Source organism: Mustela putorius, unplaced genomic scaffold (assembly GCF_011764305.1).
Source record: "Mustela putorius furo isolate JIRA1106 unplaced genomic scaffold, ASM1176430v1.1 tig00003972_pilon_pilon_pilon, whole genome shotgun sequence".
NCBI classification, from domain to species: Eukaryota; Metazoa; Chordata; class Mammalia; order Carnivora; family Mustelidae; genus Mustela; species Mustela putorius.
The window spans coordinates 25,176,225-25,196,452 of NW_025422115.1; the positions used below are offsets into that span (position 1 = coordinate 25,176,225).

A 20,228-nucleotide genomic window follows, 5' to 3' on the forward strand; every position below is an offset into this window, starting at 1 on the left:
CTGCCCAAGGCCACACAGCTGATACAGATGCAAGCTCAGGGTCTGACTCCGGAGCTTCTGGGTTCAATCACGGAGCCACTATAGATCGGTGTGTTTTTAAAATTTTTATTTTATTTAATTTATTATTTTTAAAAACATTTCATTTATTTGACAGAGATCACAAGTAGGCAGAGAGACAGAGGGGGAAGCGGGCTCTCCGCTGAGCAGAGAGCAGGATGCAGGATCATGACCTGAGCCGAAGGCAGAGGCTTCACCCACTGAGCCCCCAGGCGCCCTAGATCGGTGGTTTTAAACAGAGGAATACACTGTCAGGGATGCAGCCAGAGGGTAAATTGGCGCCAGGTTTCCACGAGAGATGAATGGTATGTCAAGGAAGGCGGACGATGGGGAGCCCTGCGAGACTCTTGAGCTGACAAACGCGGCTTTGGGAGGATGACTCTCGCCTCCGCCCGTCCCCAGGGGTCGGGAACTGCGGGCGCTGAGCGACCTGCGCAAGGAGCGACCCTGCCACCTGACTCGCTGTTTGTAAACTCAACTCGTCCAGCCACGCCCCTTCCTCCCTCTCTCCCGCCCCTTTAGGGTCAATATCTGCATAACCCCGCCTCTCCAGGCTGTGACTGGCTGTCCGTGGCGTCACTCCTCCGCATGGGCGGGACTCTCGAGGGGCAAAGGGGGGGTTGCCACTCCGGCTAAACGATTAGCATAGTCCCGCCTCCCGGCGCGACCCTCGCGCCGGCCGCTGATTGGGTGGGCGGCGGCTGACGCTCTGGCGCCGGGCGCTGCGAGTGGCGAGCGCGGGCTGTCAGTCTGCCCGGCGGCCGGCCGCACTTCCGCCTCGGTGTCAGCGGGTCGCGGGCCTGCGGGGCGGGGGCGGGGTGGGCGGCGAGGCTCGGCCGGCGCCGGAGGGAGCGCGGTCCGGGTGAGTGGCCCGGGAGCCCCGGGGCCCCGCGTCGGCGGCGTTCGGCGGGCGTCGGGCGGGCGGGAGGCCGGGCGGGGCCGGGGAGGGGGAGGGGAGCCGGGGCCCCGCGCCCACCGCCCGCCGGCCAGGCCGGGACCCGGCCCCGCCCCCCCCCCCCCCCCCCCCCCCCCGAGCCCGGCCCGACCCCCGCCGCCCGCCCCGCCGGCCCGCGGCCCCGGGGAAACTTGGGAGGAAAGTTGGCGGCGGGCGGGGGGCGGCGGCGGGGCCCCGCGTCGCCGGGCAACTGCGGCGCCGGAAGCCGGGTGGGCTGCGCGGCGGGGCCCCGGGGGGCGGGCGGGGGCGCGCTCGGGGGTCGCGCGGCGCGCGGAGGGCAGCGGCCCGCGGGGCCCCGGCGGCGACCACCTGTGGGAGGGGGGCTGCGGCCCGCGGCGGCGCGGAGGGCGCCCAGGTCCGACGCGGGCTGTGCGGGCGCGGGGAGCCTCGGACCTGCCGAGCGCGCGGGCCGGGCCGCGGGGCTGCTCCGGGGGCCGCGCTCTCGCCCGCGGCTCTGCCCCGGGGTCCGCCCGGGCGCGGCTGCAGACCCGACCCGACCCGCTCCGCTGCGGCGGCGGCGCCGGCCCCTTTTCCGGGCCGCGCGGGCGCCTCTGCGGACCGGGCCTCGCCCCGCCGGGCGCGCCGCCTGCTGCGGCCTGACCCCTGCGGCCCGGCGGGGGTGCTGGGAGGACCCGGCCCCGAGGCTCCCCGCTGGGCGGCTCGGGGCGGGGGCGCCTTCCTGACGCGCCTGCGGGCCGCGCTCTCCCGGCCCCCAGCGGCCGCCCCCTCCCGGGAGCGCGTGTCGGCGACCTGCGGGGCCGCTGAGCGGACGCGGGGCCCCCGCCCGCCCCAGCCCGGCGCGCGGTGAGCGCTCGGGACGGCCCGTTCCCGGCCCCCCTGTTCCCGCAGGAGGCGTCAGGGCCAACCCTCGTCCCGCGGTGCCTGGCGCGGTGCTGCCGTCGGGAGCAGGGCGGTGCACGGGCCGTTGCGTTTCCCGGGGAGCGGCTTTCCCGGTCGCCTCCCGCGCCCTTGTGCGGACGGGACGGCAGCTCCGGACTCCCGCGGCCTGTCCAGGTAGCACTTGCTTTCCGCAGACGGCTGCACCGCCCGCGCTCGGTTTCTGGGGTGCCGCCTCCTTCGCTGCGCTCTTGGGGAGCCCAAGGAGCGCAGAGGGTGGGTGACTTACTCCAAGCCCCCGTGCTAGGGACCGGCAGGGATTTGAACCCAAGCAGGCTGGCTCCAGTGTTTCCACCTTAACCCCCTCCCCACGCTGCCTTTGAAAGCCACGTTATTTACAGTCTCCTCGTCCTGTTCTCTTCTGAAATATTCTGACTGCCTTCCTTACTCTGTGTCCGAATTGTGCTGCTTCCGGCATATACACCTGACAGGTGGTCATTTCTTGTGAGCACGCGTGTTTATAAAACCAGTGTGTTTCTTCTGAAATATTTGATTCATCTGGCTGTCCCAGATTTTGCTGAAATAGTCCCCTTGCCGTCCAACTCTGGTCAGCACCGAGGTGACTGGGGGGCGTTGTGGGGAAGGCCGAGTTAGAGTGGGCTGATGAGGGACACACGCCCAGCAGGTCGAGGCTGTGACCCGCACTCAGCTTTGAGCCCCCACCTGCCGTGGCTGTGAACCGTGTGCTTCGGGCGTTCCTGGTCTCAGGCTGAGGGGTCAGCCTGGCGCTCTGTGTGACAGTCCGTCTCCAGTACCGCTTCACTGTCACCATCAAGTCCCTTAGCTCTGCCCTCTGCCCTCTAGGGAATGCTGGCAAATGAGTCTTTTAAGATTTTATTATTTTCAGTTAATTATAAAAGTGACATTTGTTTTTTGTTGGGGAAGGTTTTGAAACCTGGCATGGACTCCCGTGCTGTCTTCAGACAGGGGGTCAGCTGTCTCTCGCAAACTATTTTAGTATTTCCATGGAAAGCCAGGGCCTCGTCTTTTCCTGGGAGTTTGGCTGTGGTGGATAGGAGGCAGGTGGGGCTCACATCTTTGAGTGAGAGGTGTGATGCGAGCCCTCCAGATGGCCGACGTGTTCCGTTTGAGAGTTGGGTCACTCTGAAGCTGGCAGGGGCAGCGGGGAGTGCTCAGGGCCGGAGACATGCGCGTTCTTGGGTGGGGGCAGGGTGACTTCTCTTTCCATGCTCTCAGGGTCTGAACCTGTAAAACAGGCTACTGTGAGGGACATAATCAGTGTAGACCGTGCCATGGCGGGCGCCCAGCATTGTCACGGGTGCTCTGCACATCTCTCCTGGTCCGTGGAGCGTTGACGTTGACCGTGATGCACAGACACATGTGGTTGCGGGTTAGAAGTGAAGCCAAAGACATCTTTGGTCGGCAGGGCTACATTTTGTTGAAATGAGTTACAGGAAACTCTACAGTTCTGACTACTGAGATGGGGTCGTACAGGACTTGACGCCAACACCCCTGGCCCGAGAAGGACCCTGGGACAGTGGAGGGCCCTGCACACGCAGGGACATCGCCATTGCGCCAGGCTGGTGTGGACGGACCCTGGGCTTACTGTCGGGTGTGCGTTGCCTCGTGTTAGGCTTAATTCTGAGCCTGGAGCACGACTCCAGCTTCCTGAGACTGCGGGAGACTTCCGTGTTCCGACCCGACTGAGGAATAAAAAGTACTTCTGTTCTCAGAGGTAGCATCTTCGGTTCACGGTTAACGCTTTAAACGCAGCCTCTGCGGGGGTGATTGCTCTGTGTGGCTGCTGGAAGTTCTGCTCTTTCCAGGGTTTGGTGTTGGAGCGCGTGGCACTCAGGCTGGGGTCAAGCCCAGACTCAGTCATGGTGTGGGGCACGGCCCGTCCCGCAGCTCTCCTTAATGTGATTGAGAGCCCCGTAGACTCTTGATGGTGGTTTCCGTTTTTCTCTGAAGCACACAAAGCAACTTCAGGTTATCTGGCAGGATTTCAAATCACTGTTCTTTCCCTCGGATCTTCAGGTCACACAAATACGATAACCGTTGTGTGGAGCTAGATAGGGAAGCAGGCTCTTACAGAAGGCTGTCTGGGGTGCCTGGCTGGCCCTGTCGCTAGAGCCTGTGACTCTTGATCTTCGGATGGTGAGTTCCTTTTTTTTTTTTTTTTTTTTTTAAAGATTTTATTTATTTTTTTGACAGAGAAAGATCACAAGTAGGCAGAGAGGCAGGCAGAGAGAGAGGAGGAAGCAGGCTCCCTGCTGAGCAGAGAGCCCGATGTGGGGCTCGATCCCAGGACCCTGGGATCATGACCTGAGCCGAAAGCAGAGGCCTTAACCCACTGAGCCACCCAGGCGCCCCCGGATGGTGAGTTCTAAGCCCCACGGCAGGTGTAGAGGTAGCTTAAAAATAAAATTAAAAAAAAATCTTTTTTTAAATAGATTTTATTTGAGGGAGAGAGAGTGTGTGCATGAAGAGAGCTCTGGAGCAGGGGGGGGGGGAGCTGTCTCCCCCTTGAGCAGGGAGCCAGATGTGAGGCTCTATCCCAGGGCCCTGGGATCGTGACCAGAGTGCAAGGCAGATGCTTAAATGAGTGAACCACCCAGGCCCCCCCCCCCAAACTTAATTAAAAAAATGGAAAGGACTGTCTGAAGAAGCTTGATGTCGGAAGATCCTGGCTGCCTGCGTGTCTCTGCTCGCTTTGTCTTTCTGTCAAGGTAGTGCCAGGAAGGTTGTTTTGAGACACAGGCTGTGGGATCGGTCCTGGCTGAACTGGCTCCCAGACGCACAGCCTTGGGGCCTGACTGGGGTGGGGTGGAGGGGGGTGCTCTTCTGGGCCTCATCCCCCCGAGCCTGATGGTCTGTTCCAGAAGCCCTGGGTCCCTGGGTGCTCAGGATCTGGAGCTGTCTCCAGGCTTGTGGCCTGTCAGCAGTGGGGACCGTCTGGGTGGACAGGCGTGTCTCACTGCTGAGTTTGTACCTTCACGGAGGGTTATAAGGTGCCCAGAGTAAGGCTTGTTCCAGGCTGGTGCAGGAGTTCTGGGGAGAGGGCGTGACATGCGTGAGAACGGTCTGTAGGGACGCCGTACTGAGTCCAGGTTCTAGAGAAACCTACGGCAGCCACGGGGCAAGGGGGGCCGTGTGTTTTACTGAACGGACGAGGCTGCTCCGAGGCTGGCGGTGAGGGACGGCGAGCTGTGTTCCGACTCCTGCTTGGCTGGAAAGTGACTTTGCTGCCTTGAAACCAGCGGGGACTATGATTTGACGTCCAAACTGGAAACCTGTAGAGTGACAAGAGGCACCGTGAAGAGTGACCGTAGTGACAGGAGCAGCGGGCCCTGTGGTGACACTGTCCAGCCGCGGGGAGGGGGAGGATCCTGTTGGGTCGGGCACTGAGCACCTGTGTTCCAGAGACTCAGAACCCCGAGGGGGAGCAGGGCAGGCCACAGGGCGGGAGGACAGCCGGAGGGGTCCCCTGTGCTGGGGCCTGGCTCCCTGAGAGGTGCTGTGGCTTCTGTCTCTGTGGTAGCTGGGCTTTGGGCGGAAGGCTGATGCCTGCCAGGGTGGAGGGCTCCTGGGTTAGCGTCACGGGGCTCTTCCATCGGAAGAACCTGCGCGATTTTGTAAGAAGCATGGTTCTAAGGCCCAGCCTCAGCTCTCCGGGATTTGCGCTTCCCTGGACGTGGTGGCCTTTTCCCGTTCTGACGGGCCTGCTGTGGCGGGGGGAGCGGAGCGCTCCCTACGGATTCCCCGGTTCTCAGCGCCCTGCACCGTGCCCGCTGGCATGGCGGCTGCTCGGCGGTTTGCTGCGAGCACCGCCTGCAGGCCGTGGTCGAGCTCCCTGTCCAGTGTCCGCATGCATTGTCGCGGGCTGTGGGTCGGAACCGCTTTTTCCCGTGTCACAGAATGACGAGGTGGGTGAAGCCCAGCGTGTGTGCAAAAGAGCTGGCGCGTCCTGGTGCCGGGCTCACGCCTCGATGCACGTGGTGTTTCTGGCACTCGCTGTGGAACCTTCCGCCGCTGGGGTGGGGGGGGGCCGGGAGCCAGAGGTTGCTGGTCGGTGTGATGGGGTGCTCTGCTCCCGCCTGCTGAGCCCGCGGTGGGTGCGGCGTCCCTGCGGTGGCTGCCGCCACTCCTGGGGCCCGGCTGGTGTTCCCTCCGCCTGCCTTTCAGGGTCCCCTCTTGGCGCGGAGAACGGGACACCATCGGCGATGGGCACGAACATTTGCTTGCGTAGCACGAGGGCTTGGCGCTGTTTCGTGCACAGACCCCTAACAGGTCCCGCAGGCCCAGTGTGGATGCGGGCCTCGCCGGCTCCGGGCCGGGCTGCCGCTTGTCCGTCTGTGCGAGAGCCGAGCTGAAACCTGCCCTCGGAGCAGAGCCTGTGAATCCTGTCTGGTGTCAGGCCGCTGATTGCCATGCTGGTGGCACAGACCTGGGGAAGGCAGAGACGGAGAGCCACACGCGTCAGAACGCACGGCTCCCAGCCCCTTCGTGGAGCGTCACGTGCCTCCGGACGGGGCCACGTTCCCACAGGTCTCGGGAAGCCGTGTCCAGAAGGTCCGCCTCCGCTCCTGCCCGAGGTCACCGAGACCCGGTGTGAGGGGTGCCTGGGGGACGGGGAGTGCACAGCCCCGTGCTGCTCACCTGGTGACAGAGGCTGCGTGAGTAGAGCAGGTTGTCCGCCAGCTGCGGGAGGACGAGGGCCTGAACTCCGTCGCGGGTGGCAGTGGCACGTTTCCGTGAGGGTTGAGCTGTCCAGGCGGGTTTGGAAATGAGAACAAACAGGCTGGGCCCAGTGTCCTTGCTGGGTCGCATCTAACAGGTGGGTTTGGGGAAGGCTTCTGCCAATGGGTCCAGTCGTTGCTTCCGCCCCTCCCTGCTCTGCTGGCCACCTCCTTTCCATGTGCTTCTGTGTGGCCGGAGCACCGGGGCTTTCTGGGGCTGCTGCGTGGTCCATGAGAAGGTCACCCATGGTCTCAGCCCAGTGAGGGCCTGGAGTGCTGTGTCCAGATGGATGGTGAAGTGGAAGGCATTCAGTCCATTAGCATTACATAAGAGTAAGCCTTGCCTTTGTCAGACAAGGCAGCGGCGGCTCAGGTGCTCACAGGCTACTGCACCAGACCCAGCAGACAAGTGCATCTCTAGCCAGGCCGTAGATTCTGCGCCGTGGCTCTGGAGCCGGTGCAGATTGAGCCTGTTTCCATTCGTTTTTGGTGTGTGTGTGTGTGTGTGTGTGTGTGTGTTTTAAAGGTTTTGTTTATTTATTTGACAGAGAGATCACAAGTAGACAGAGAGGCAGGCAAAGAGAGAGGGGGAAGCAGGCTCCCTGGTAAGCAGGGAGCCTGATGTGGGTCTCGATCCCTGGACCCTGAGATCATGACCTGAGCTGAAAGCAGAGGCTTAACCCACTGAGCCACCCAGGTACCCCTGTTTTTGGTATTTTACAGAAGAAAGAAGCTGGGAACTGTGGCACTTTGGGCATCGGTAGGGTGAGGGTCTTAGGCATCCAAGTGACGGGTAGGTTTCATGCACAAAGTGGACACTTAAACACTAAAGACTAAAACACTAAAACATGAGTGACCACAAGGACGGTGTAGCCAAGAAGCCCTGTCTGCCCACAGTGGCATTGCTGTGGGGAGGGGTGAGGTCTCTGGAGACACAGGGACCGGTGGCTCCGTGCCCCTCGCTCCTGCCTCAGGGGCTGCCTGGTGGAGAGAGCCAGCAGGCTGTGGTATACCTCAGGGCCGGCCTTCTCCTTGGGGCATGTCACCATCACCAGGTGACCTTGGTTTTCCTCTTCCTGAGTTCCTTCTTCCACCTCTGTCGGTCTCTTCTTCCCACTTGTAGTCGAGCGTGTGGCTCACACTCAGGAGGGACAGTGTTTCCCGTGTTGGTGCCCGCTGCATCCCCAGTAACATTTTAGTGTCGCAGGAGCATCTCTCCAGGGGTCTGCCGGCCAGGTGGCTCCTGGAGAAGGAGACGCCCTGCGGGGAGGCGGTGGAGACTTTGGGTTAGCTCTGTCATTAGCCTGAGGCTCCCCGTGTCCTCTGCACTGTGCACGTGCACCGGTTTCCAGAAGCATTCGGCCTTGACCTTAACAGCCACAGGGTAACAAGAGCTTTGCGGATGCTGGTGGAGGTGGCCACTGCCCGCCCACCTCTGTTTCTGACGGGCGTGATGGAAGCCATCAGACCCGGGGCTCATCTTCACTGCGAGACGTTTGATCACGGAGTCAGTCTCCTTACTCGTCAGAGATTTTCTGTTTCTGTATGAGTTGGTCTTGGTGGTGGGGCTAGTGTTTCTGGGAGTCTGTCCACTTCAGCGAGAGGGTCCCGGTGGCCGGCGTGCCTGTGCTTGCGGCACTCACCGCAGCCCTATTTGCCGGACTCGGTGGCGATGTCCGGTTGTCGCGCAGCGGCCTCTCTTTCTCTTTGTCGGCCTCGCTACGGTGATCAGTTTTGTTGGGTCATTGGTTTTTCTATTCTTACTCCCTTTTTTCTGCTAACCTTGGTATTGATTCTTTTTCCTTAGATCGTAAAGTTGTTGATTTGAGAGTTTTTTCTTATTTTTTGATGTCGGTGTTGCTTCATCGAGTCCCGCCGGCACTGCCTTTGCCGCACCGCCTGGGTTTGTGCACACGGAGTGTGCGTTTTCATTTGTTTCTGGGTATTTCCTGATTGCTCTTGTGGTTTCTTCTTTGATCTCTGGCTTCAGAGCCCGCCATCGAATTGCCGCACGTCTGGGAATATTCCAGTCTTCCTGTTCTTCTTGATTTCTAACTCATCGCCTTTCAGGGTGACAGGATGCTTTGCCTGAGACTGTTTTGTAAAATCTGTTGAGACGTAGGTTGTGGCCTGACATGCAGCCTCTCCTGGACGCTGTCCCGTGTGTGCTCGGGAAGAACGTGCGCTGCGGGCGCTGCTGGGTGGTGGCCTGTGCGCTCTGTGTGGCCTCCAGCCTGCGGGGCGAGGTCCAAAGCACTCTGTGTCCTCATGTCCCACCCGTCGGGTTGATGCTTGCCGGTGTGTTTTTAAATTATTCAATAGAATTTATATTATTTTGGACAATTGACGTTCACGGTTGATATTGAACTGCAAAAGTACTTTTCGAGTGTTCATAGCTGTGTCCCTTTCCTTTGTGAAGGTCACACCTAGGTCGCCTTGCTTGTTTTCCATAGAGAGGAGAAATCACGCACGGTTCATCTCTTTGGTGGGTTGACCATGAAGGCCAGTGTCTGTGTCCCTTAGCTAGTCCCTTACTCCTGTGTGAGTGGATCTGGTTTTCTAAAGAGCGTGGTACAGCTGGGTTTGCAAGCCTGGAGTGGTGTTTGTTCAAGTGTGCTTGTGTTTGTACAAGTGGTAACGGGACGTTCCGTGTGGAGCCAGGCGCCCGGACGTGCGGATGGCAGCCGGCGCACACGGTAAAGGAGCCGCGGCTCTTCTCAAGGGAGTAGGCATTTTGTGGGAGACTGGGAGGAATGGTGAGATCATGGGCTGGTGTCCCCCAGAAGAGTCTGGGAGTGAGGAGTCCGTGCAGCCCATGGCGGGAGGTCCCCACATGGAGGGGTCAGGACCTCTGCCTCCTTCGTCTGCTCCCTCCGTGAGGCCAGGTCAGCCCCGTGGCATCACTCCAGGGCCCGAGGGCAGTGCGGAAGGACAGCCCGATGACAGGAGGCCAGTGACGATGGGCAGAACAGGCTTAGCTTCCTGCGTTTTGTCTGCAGTTAGAAGAGGGGACAGTGGGACAGAAGGAGATAATTTAAAAAAAAAAAGAAAGAAAGAAAGCCCTTTCCTGAAATACTGTCTAAGTGGATGTCTTCTGAATGCACAATAAAATTTGCGTGAAGAAGAACATATGTAGGAAATACTAAATTCTGCCTTCTCGATGCCGTTTCTCGAGCAGTTGACTTGCTGTGTGTCCGGGCACCGAGGTGGGGGACTGAGTGACAGAGCCTCAGTGTCCCTTAGTTCGAGTGCCTTCTTGCTGTGGGGGTGGGGGTGGCTTGATGCATACGGCCCTGCGCTCCCCTCTGCAGGGCGCGTGGGCCAGGTTTGGGGGTGGGAGACCCATGTCCAGCACCCCAGACAGCTCAGCCCCTTGGGTGGACGACCACATGCTGCGGGGCCCCAGGTGGTGGCCGGGGCCCCTCTTCCGCGATGAGGCCAGGTGGGCGGCAGGCGTGTGAAGGGCCTGGGGCCGCCCCGCACAGCCTCCCGGGGCCCCCCAGGCCGGGCACCAAGTGGCCGTTGGCGGATGTTTGTGGAAGTCGTGAGGGAAATCGCCGTTTGGCCTTGATGGTCTGTGGCAGTGGGGAGTTTGGGTGCCCAGGCAAAATGAAGACAGCTCTTTCAGGAATTACCTCGAGACTGTTAGAATTAATTCCTGACCTGGTAAGACTGAGTCGGCCTGCGGGTGCTGTGCAGACCCCATCACTGACCCTGTGCAGTGTGTGGGGTTTGTGGCAGAGGCCTTCCAGGCAGGCTCCGGTTCTCAGCGCTGGCCTGGTTGACAGCCAGCGCTTGTCCTGCCTGACATCTTAGAGGCTCAATTTAAAGATTTCCATGCATTTTGTTTGATTTATTTTTAATATTTTAATAGTTTTATTCTGGGTGAGAAAGCATACAAAAAAGAAAATGTCATGGCTTTTCATGTACCTTTTATCATGGGAGATTTTCAGTGTGCGGGAAGGCAGGTGGCAGAGCCCAAGGGTCCCCTGTGCGCCCATCCCGGCTTCCTCCGGGGCTGGCTTGGGCCAGCACCCACCTGCCCCGCCCGCTGCTTCCAGGTCACTTGGAGGGAGATCCCGGCGGTAACCTTCCGTCCACGTGGACTTCAGTGTGTGGCTCTAAAGAGGTTAGGACACCTGTGCCTTTTTGAAAAGTACTTTATTTGAGGTTTAACCAAGGTACAACCAAGGGCTCATATTTAAGCCGTCCAGTAAATGTTGACCTACGTGCGCACCCCTGAACCTGTCCCCTCGGTCGGGACCTGGTCCTCCACTCTCTGCCACACGTTCACCCTGGGCAGGGCTGACCGTTCAGCCCAGGGCGTAGCTGGACGTGTAGCTGGTGGGCCGGGTGCACTGGGGAGGCCCCCTCCTGCCCTGCTCCGTCCTTTGTGACCTGTTTCTCCGAGAAGCTGGGTCACCGCGCAGACATCCCGAGAGTCTGGATTTTGCTGACTCTCATCAGGCTGGGGCTCAGCGCGTTGCCTTATGCTCTGTGTTCCTTAGGTTGGCGGTGAGAGCCGGAGGCCGGGCCGCATCTGGGCTGAGGTTCCGGGGCACAGCGGTGGACGGGTGTGGTGCCCTCCTATGCCATGGGCACGTGGCGCACCCGGTTCGGGTCTCACAGCACCGCTGGTGGGCGGCCTCCAGGCGGCACCGGACACGGCCACCTGTCCGTGTTGCACAGCTGTGCCCCACATGCACCCCCCCCACCCCTGCACCGACTTGCTGGAGTCTGGCTGTCACGCCGCTCCCCCTCTGGCATTCAGCCAGACGGTGGCCCAGAGCCCGCGCCCAAAAGAAGATTGGATGGAGGCTTGGTGCTTCCCGGTCAGCCACTGGTTTCAATGTGTGGGCGTCCCCCAGGGTGACCACCTCGTCTTCTGGCGAGCTCAGCTGTGTCTGACGTGTCTGCATCTCCTGCTGCGTGTTGGCACTTAGGTGGTTCCCTTGTCGCTGCAGGAGCCTCTGTGGGCTCGTCCTGAGCCTTGTGATGGGAGCCTCTGGCTTCTTGCTGCCCAAGACGGATCCTGGTCCTGGAGTCAGCCATTTCTCCTTCAGGGACTCTGGCTCCTTCAAGCGGCTTCCAGAGGGACTGGGCAAGTGGCTGTGTGTCATAGACAGAACAGGTCACGTCAGAGAGGAATTAGAGGAAGTGGTCACTTCCCTAACGTGGTAGGCGACAACGTTGAACCGCTGGGCGAGGCTTCATATGGGTGTTTCCAGAAGCTGCCTGGTGCCTGGCTCCACATGGTGGGAAGAACGGGATCTCTGAGAGCCTTTCAGGGCGGCTGGCCCGATCCATAGCGTGGAAGCTCACGTGTGCTCAGGACACAGCCGGAGAGGAGCAGGTGTCACCCAGCACTGTGCCCCCGCTCCAAGGACGGAGGGTGTGTCCCTTCCTGGGGACCGCCTGAGCCTTCGCTGCCCCAGAACCGGGAGGCGGGCTCGGCCCCAACGTCGGTGTGGCTGACACAGTTAGATGTAGACTCAGCCTGTTTTCATAAAAAGGGAAAGGTCTGGGGACAAGGCTGACCTGCTGCTGCTGTTTATAAAATCCTGCTTTTCATAAAGGGATGCGTGAGTTCTGCCAAAATAATTTTGAGAAAGTCTAAGTCGGTTTCAGTTTGTGTCGATAGCAGCTCACTTACACAGCTGCCTTAATTCTCTGGGGTGGAAACTCGGTTTAAAGTCGGTGGGACATGGGCTCGGACGTCATTGTGCACTTTCTTGTTTACAGCGACCTTCAGCGGGAGGTTCTGGGTGTGTTTGAGCCCCAGACGTGTGAGCACCTCACCGCAACTGACCTGCCCTTCCACGGGTCTGGCCGCTTCCCCGCATTGATCATTGCGTGGTTTTTCTTTTTAAAGCGAGGGAGAGGGCGAGGGAGAGCACGAGGCCGGGGGTGGGGTGGGGGGGCTCTCCAGCAGGCTCCACCCCCAGCGCAGCCCAGTGCGGGGCTTGACCTCGCCACGCTGAGACCCACCTGAGCGAACACTGAGTCTGGGGCTTCACGCGCCCCTCACTGTTTTCTTTTTAAGAATTTGTTACTATTTTAAAATAAGGTGGTATCGTTGACACAATGTTACGTTAGTGTCAGGCGTACAACCCAGTGATGCTGAGCTCACCACAGGTGCGGCTGCCGTCTGTCGCCACAGCCTGCTATCACAGTGCCCCTGGCGACAGCCCCTGTGACTGTTCCCACCACAGCTGGAAGCTTGACCCTCCCCTCCCCCGTTCCCCCACGCCCCTGGCAGCCGTAGGTCTCTTCTCTGTATTTATAGGTCTTTTCTGCTTTTTGTTTGTTTTTTTGCTTATTCATTTGTCTTCTGGTTCCACATGTAAGTGACGTTGTGTGGTATTTGTCTGTCTCCGACGTATTTCACATCGCGCGCTCTGGGTTATTTATGTTGTTGCAGATGGCAAGATTCTGCCCTTTTTATGGCGGAGTAGTGTTCCCTCTCTCTCTCTCTCTCTCTCACACACACACGCGCACGCACGCGCACCCCCATCTTCGGCCGGCCCTCTGTCTGTGGACACTGTGTTGCTTCTGCGTCTTGGCTGCTGTCCTTACTGTTGCGGTAAAGGTGCATTTATCACTCAGAATCAGCGTTTTTGTTTCCTTGGTAAATACCCAGAATCACCAGATCACATGGTCACTCTGGCTTTAATGTTTGAGGCCCTTCCCTCCTGGGCTGCAGAGTGGCTGCCCCAGACTGCTTCCCACCAGCAGGGCACGAGGGTTCCTTTTCCTCCGTGTCCTCGCCAGCACTTGTTTCTCGTGCTGTTGACTACAGTGTTCCTGTTTCCTTACACAACTGTAGATAACCATTTTTTAAAATAACTTCAGATAATGGTTACTTATTAATCTGTTATTGGCTGATGGATATTTATATTATTAGGAATGTTTCTCTCATATTTTTTGAGATCATGCATTTGTTAGATCATTCATTTAATTTCTTTGCTTAAATTGTAAATCGAGATTGATTCCAATAATGCTGATTGGGTATTTTTAAAATGTTTCTAAACCATAAAACTTGTGAAAGCTAAGTGTATGGAAATGTGTTTCCCCTTAGATCTCCAGTGCCTGTTGGGTCTTTACCAAGAGGGAAGTTGCCAGCGTACAGTTACTTACCCGCTGATGTAGGTCGGGCGCAATGGCTCCGTAGAAAGGCCGGGACCGGGCGGCGAGGGAGCCCGGCAACCGAAGGATGAACGGCGAGGAGGAATTCTTCGACGCTGTCACAGGTGAGTGGGGCAGGAAGTGACTCCGAGGCCGTGGCGTCCCGGCCCTAGACTGGGCCTTGGGGGCGTGAGAAGGCTCAGTAAAGCCGTGCAGGCAAGAAGTGGGACATGTTCCTCCGCACTGACGCCCGCAGAAGCATGCGGGGGGAGCCTCTAGGCCACAGGCCGTAACAAGAAAGGGCAGCTGAGTTTTGGGTTTAAAAGTTGCCCTGGAGTGTACGTGCTCTTATCGGGATCCCTAAACGAGATGGCGCGTTTTCTTACGTCGTCTGTACGCACTGATCACGCCTTGTTGTCTGTGTGTTAGAACTAGATCTGGTTTAGTTTCTCTTGTCCTGAGACCGTTGTCAGGACTGCTGCGCCCCTGACATCTGTCCGCCCGTAGACGACAGCATGAGCCTGCAGGAACCAGCGCGGGGCAAGGCCAACGTGTGCGTGCGCGGGGCTGGGGCCGGGGCTGGCATGGGCCGGGGAGGGCGGGCTGCGCTGGCCCAGCTCACACTGGCTTCAAGTGGCCTCTTCTCCCCATTGGTGGGAAGAAGCCCCGAGCCCCTAAGGGGGCAAGTGTACAGTGACCGCATGGTCCTAATGACCCTTCACGCTCAAGCCGGCAATTCCTTCTCATGGGCAACATCTGGAACATCGTGTGTCGTCAGCTGAGGACCGTTACTGGTGGGAAGGGGCTTGGAGAGACTCCGGTGGTCCCAGTCCCCCCGTTAGGTAGAGGACCATAATGGCAACTTTGAACTCTTTCTTGGGGTTTTTAGTGGCAGACTGTCAGGTCAGAGGGGCTCCTTCTGCTGGTGACTGCTGTCACTGTGCCCTCTAGGCCTGCTTGACCATGGGCCACCATGTCTGTCTGCTGGCTCTCGGGCTAACTGTCACTCATCAGCCGCAGACCAAGGGTCGCAGCAGTTTGGGGGACTGGCAGCCCCCGACTACTGACTCCTTCTTTGAAACCCAAGAATTGGGATGTGCTGAGCTGCCTATGGTTTTCAGAGGCCAAATTATTAAGTCCTCCTCCACGATCTCGATCTCAGGGCTGCGATGCTCCTCGTGGATGTGCTTCTTGGGCAGTGTGTTGCTCTGCCCGACCTCCCTCCTCAGTCACCGTGTGCAGCTGGTCACCGCAGAGCGCGGCGGTCATCAGGGACTCAGGCCCGTGGGCCACCGGGCCCTTGTGGGGGGCGATGGTGTTTGTAAGCAGGAGAGCGGCCTTGGTGCACCCCTCTCTTCGGGGTCTCATAGGAAGCTCCCTTTGGCCTGGGACCAGTGTAGCCAGATTCCCGAACACGTCTCTGACCTTGGCCTGGAGAGTTTTCTCTAGAGAGGACATGAGCTTTGTGCAGCCATTTAGAGAAGCTCAGTCTCTGCCTCTGTGCTCACAGTGTTCCTCTGCGTGTCCCTGAGACAGGAGGACAGAGCTGTGCAGGGGACGGCGCCTTCTCACCTCAGTCCTTCGGTTCCAAATCAGATAATAGAAAAAAGGCACCGAGTTGCCCAGCGCAGTGACGTAGCCGGAGAGCCGCAGAGGCTGGTTGCCTCACTGCAGAGCACTGCTCTGGGTCCATGGCCGGGAGGAAAAAGTAGGACAAAGTGTCCAAGCCCGGCAGGCGCCAGATGAAGGCTGGGGAGGCAGTTATTTCGGCCAAGGATCAGCACCATGGAAGGGGAACGTTTTGGGTTTTTATTTTTATTTTTTAATTTTTAAAATCTTCCTTATTTTTTTTAGAGATTTTATTTATTTATCTGACGGAGAGAGAGAGAGGTCACCAGCAGGCAGAGAGGCCGGCAGAGGGAGGGGGAGGCAGGCTCCCTGCAGAGCAGAGAGCCCGATGCGGGGCTGGATCCCAGGACCCTGAGATCATGATCTGAGCCGGAGGCAGCGGCTTAACCCACTGAGCCCCCCAGGCGCAGAGCGGTACCTGCTGCAGCTCGTGAACCTGTGTGTGGGGAGGAGCCGCGGGGAGGCTGTCCGCACGTGCTCGGGGAAGCACAGCAGCAGATTTGTTTACATTTCGGGGCTGGCAGTGCTCCCCCGCCTGGCCTTATGCCCCGGGCCTCGCCTTCATCTGCCAAGTGAGGGGCCGGCGGGAGCTCAGCTCCCATTGGGTCTCGTGCCTTCTCTCCCGTGGTCAAGGTCACGGCCGAACGTGGTGGTCCTGGAGCCCCGTCCCCAGCTGGATGGACTCTGTCCTGGCAGCCGCGGCCCAGCGCTGGCGAGGCCCATTCATTGCTCTGGGAGGAGGCCCTCCCAGTGGGCAAGTCCCCAGGAACCCACCGCCGGAGCTCTGTGCTGTGGGGGAGGCTTGCTGGATTCCCAACCGCTCTGGCCGTGTTCGGCCTCTCGCTCACGGGCATGTGTCTGGCAGTGTGTGTGTGCGGCGCACGGTTCCTGTTCCGCAGAGGCTACTGCCGTGGCCTGTGTTCTAGAACAAGACCTCGTGCAGGGTCAGAGCGTGCTGAGCCTCAAGGTGGGCCCCACTGGAGTGAGGCCAGACTGCTCCCTGCCAGAGGGCCAGACCTCAGGCCGCAGCCTGGCCGAGCTGCTCGTGGGAAAGGCCCCCGAGAGCCAGGGTGCCCGTGTCCTCAGCCTCGGCCTGGGGCTCTTGGGGCAGAGCTCACAGCTACAGTGTGTGTCAGTGCCTCTGGTACTCTGCTGCGGGGTCGGCACTCTTGGAGGTGGACTGGGCGTCTTCCTGGTCCTGTGAGAATGACCGATCTGCTTGTCGTGTGCAGGCTTTGATTCTGAGAACTCTGCCGGGGACTTTTCAGAGGCCGATCAGAGGGTTGCTGGAGTGATGCGCGTGGACACTGGCAGAAGCAGTGCGGTCGGCAAGGTCGAGGAGAGGCCCCCTCGAGAGAACGGAATTCAGAAGCACAGGTATGTTGTCCTGCGGGTGTAACTGAGGCTCTCCCAGGGCGTCCGTGGCCGCCCCCCGCTGTGCTGCAGGGGCACCCCTTAGCTCTCTTGAGCCCTGAGCGGGAGGAGCAACCCGGCTTCTGTCACCTGTGCTGGGGCCCCTGGACGGCATCCATGGCAGTGGGAAGGCGGCCTCTGTCCACGCCATGATGACTTGCTTTGTGGCTTGAGGGAGCCCTCCAGCATCACCGCAGACCCCGCTCTGAGCCTTCCACCCCGTGCCTGCTGGATGTGTGCACCGGGGGGACTCAGACGCCTCGCTCACACCTCTGTTCGTCCGTTCGCTCGGCAGATGTCAGAGCTCCCCCGGCATGCCCAGATGGCCTGTCTAAGAGCAGGTAGGGCTCTGCTGATCTGAGCTCTGCCGTCATCCCCTCAGTGCCCCGGGAGTCTGGTTCACACGTCGGCCTAGTGCCGCGTTCCTTCCCTTGTGTCCTGTCGCCCGGCTCTGACATGTTGGCCTTGTTCCACGGGCCTGGGTCCCTCAGGACTCCTAGCCCCTCTGTTGTGCCTCAGGCGCCGGCCCCACTTTTCCTGTGCCTCGTGGTGCCCCTAACTGCTTCCACACCCTCTCGTCTCCTCTCCGTGCTGTGGGCAGAGTCATCTTTCCACAAGGCAGGTCTGACTGGGCCTCCTCCACCTCGTGGTTGGAATTCTCAGCTGATGTCCATGTGGTCCCCGGTGAGGGCTAACAGAAGGGTCTCAGCTGGGTTAGGGGACTATAAGGCTACCCTCCTCTTGGGACGAAGCCTTGGCCCTACTCCTCTGGCTCAGGCCCCTGTCCCCTGTCCCATTGTCCCTGGTCCCAGCTGACAGGGGCCTCTCTCGAGTCCTCGGGGACACCTGGGCCTTTCCCACAGCAGAGCTCTGTGTGCTCGGCTCCCTTGGCCACGGCACTCTCCTCCTGTGTCTCTAGTTCTGGCTTTTCCTTTCGACTCACATAAGGCTCACCTTGGGGCAGGGGGGCCCTTCCTGACCCTGGCACCTTCTGGGGGTCCCCCCACAGTGTGGCTGCCTACCAGTGGGTTATCTGCAGTGCGTGGGTCCAGCACACCTCCCCCCACATCTGGATTCCTAGTCTGCTCAGCTCCCTCTTTCCAGGAGGAGAGAGCTTCCTATCCCAGCTCCAGATTCCCAGGAGGGAGACCGCTCCAGATTCCCTCTCTTCCCCCAGAAGCTGGTGGGAAGAGAGCCCGGCGAGGAATGTCGCTCAGGAAAACAGACTCACGTTTGAAAGGGCCTTATGGCAGGCTTCTGGAAAGGTTTTGTTAATTCAGTTCCCTCTTGTGTCCTCATGTCTTGGCCTCTGCCTGTGGGCCCGGGGCTGCTCCGGGGTAGGGAAGTGCCCTGTCCCCGACTCTGTGGAGGGCAAGGAAAGTTGTCCGTGTGGCCATGACCGTTTCTCTGGCACGGAGCAGCACCGCAGCTTCTAGTGCAGACGTGTGGTTTCTGATTGGCCAAGAGCAACTGGCGTGCCGTCGGAGTAAGTACCTGCTTCTCGGTCGCTTCTCTGCAGGACCTCGCTGCCCGCCCCGATGTTCTCCAGAAGTGACTTCAGCGTGTGGAGCATATTAAAGAAATGCATCGGCTTGGTAAGTCCAGATGGACCCATTTTGGGGCTTTAAGCTGAAACATTTTTAATTCCTGTGAATTTGCGGCACTGCTGGTCGTGGAAGACGCGCTCTGCGTGTTTATAGCGGCATGAGGCAGAGGTAGTAGACTCGGAAAGGGACAGAGACGTAAAGGCAAGGGAGAGAAGTGGCCACGGTATTCACGGGCAGCGGGAAGACAATCCCGCCGGTCACGTTCTTGGCGCAGGCAGCACCACGGGGGTGCACGTCCAGCCCCAGGACGGGCTGGGAGTTGGTGGGCTTCGGACACTGGGCTCCCTGACGCACGCCGAGGGCAGGCCGTGAGCACGCATGTGGGACTTGGGGCTCCGGCCCCCCAGCCCCCTGTGCCGGCTGCAGGGAGAGCTCAGCTGCTCTGGGTTTGCGGCGGAAGGCTTGGGTGTCTGGGGTCCGGAGCCACGGGGCTTTTCTTCTCATGGTCTCCGTGATGGTCTGGACGTTCCCTGGGGATGTGAGCTGTGGCCCTTGGGAGAGAAGAGCGCCCCCGCGGGCCGTGGCTGACGTGGACTCCAGTGACTGTCCTGCAGCAGGCGTGTGGCCCTAACCCCTGCGCTGCTCACCGGCATGCTTCTGCGTCTGCTTCTGCCCTCAGTGGGAGGCCTTTTTCCCATCAGAAACCGCACCTTTTCTCGCACTTTGTGTATTTTGAAATAATTTTGGACTCTTCTAGAAGAGTGCAGAGACGCACTGCTTACTTTCGCCCTGCTGCCCGTCATGGCAGCCTGCCACATAGTAGCCAGAGCTCCGAGCGCAGGACAAGGGGCTCCTGTTGGAGCATCACTGCTCGCGGCTCACGGGACTGGGCTTTCCCAGGCCTCCCCCCAGCTGCCCTCCTGTTGGAGGGGTGCTGTCTTTCTTTCTTTCTTTCTTTCCCAAAGATTGCATTTACTCATTTGACAGAAAGAGAGCGCACAAGCAGGGCAGAGGCAGGCATAGGCAGAGGGAGAAGCAGACTCCCTGCTGAGCAGAGAGCCTGATGTGGGGCTCGATCCCAGGACCCCAAGATTATGACCTGAACTGAAGGCAGATGCTCAACCAACCGAGCCACCCAGGTGCCCCTGAAGATTTTTATTTTTAGGTAATCTCTGCAGTCCACATGGGGCTCGAACTCACAGCCCTGAGATCAGAACTTGTGGCTCCTTTGACTAAGGAGGCCTTGGTCAAGGCCCCCCACATGTCTCTTGTTTTAAAATGGTACATTTGGGATTCTTTTCTTTTAGCATTATTATCTCCCACGTTTTTCATGGTGTGAGCAGATCAGGTCCAGACGGGTGTGTCTGTCTGGAGACAGGTGATGAACTTGACCTTGATCCTGAGGCTTGTTTTCATAAAGTGACGCCATCACATCGCATTCCCCGAGGAATCCAGCCTGGGGATGGGATGGTTCAGATTAAAGCGAATGGAACGCGCAGGTCAGCACGCTCCCAGAGCCGCCCCAGCGGAGCGTGTGGGGGCTCTGCCTCTGGAGCGGAGACACCGTTCTCCGCACGGCTCGGCCTGCCGCACCCCAGCGCCGCGCGGGCCCACAGGGGCTGTTGCCCGCACGTGCAGCAGCGGGCAGGGCCGAGTCCTGCCCCGGCTCACGGCGGCACCACGGCCTCGCCAGGGGTCATCACCCCCAGCCACACTTCATCACTTCCTGCCTCCCCTGGTATTTTGAAGCAAACTCCACTTGCGAAGATGTCTTGTATTGCTAAAGGATTCAGATTCTGGGTTTTCTTATTATTATTATTTTATTTTTTTATTATTTATTTTATTTATTTGAGAGAGCAGGAGGGAAATCTAAAGCAGATTCTGCGCTGAGCACTGAGCCTGATG

The 20,228-nt window shown here is 59.4% G+C and overlaps 1 protein-coding gene across 4 annotated transcripts in view; it reads left to right on the forward strand.

Moving 5' to 3' along the window:
• The first annotated feature begins 799 nt into the window (after positions 1 to 799).
• The window catches only part of OSBPL2 (oxysterol binding protein like 2), a 36,214-nt gene continuing 16,785 nt past the window's right edge, over positions 800 to 20,228 (forward strand). For 2 of the 4 annotated variants that reach the window (XM_045070856.1, XM_045070853.1), the window contains exons 1-4: positions 800 to 919; positions 13,688 to 13,859; positions 16,596 to 16,740; positions 18,296 to 18,371. In XM_045070856.1, coding sequence (XP_044926791.1) covers positions 13,823 to 13,859; positions 16,596 to 16,740; positions 18,296 to 18,371 — 258 coding nt within the window. In that variant the 5' untranslated portion in view covers positions 800 to 919; positions 13,688 to 13,822. Of the gene's footprint in view, positions 920 to 1,899; positions 2,027 to 13,687; positions 13,860 to 16,595; positions 16,741 to 18,295; positions 18,372 to 20,228 lie in introns of those variants that run through there. The other 2 variants (XM_045070855.1, XM_004759977.3) reach the window with 2 other exon arrangements.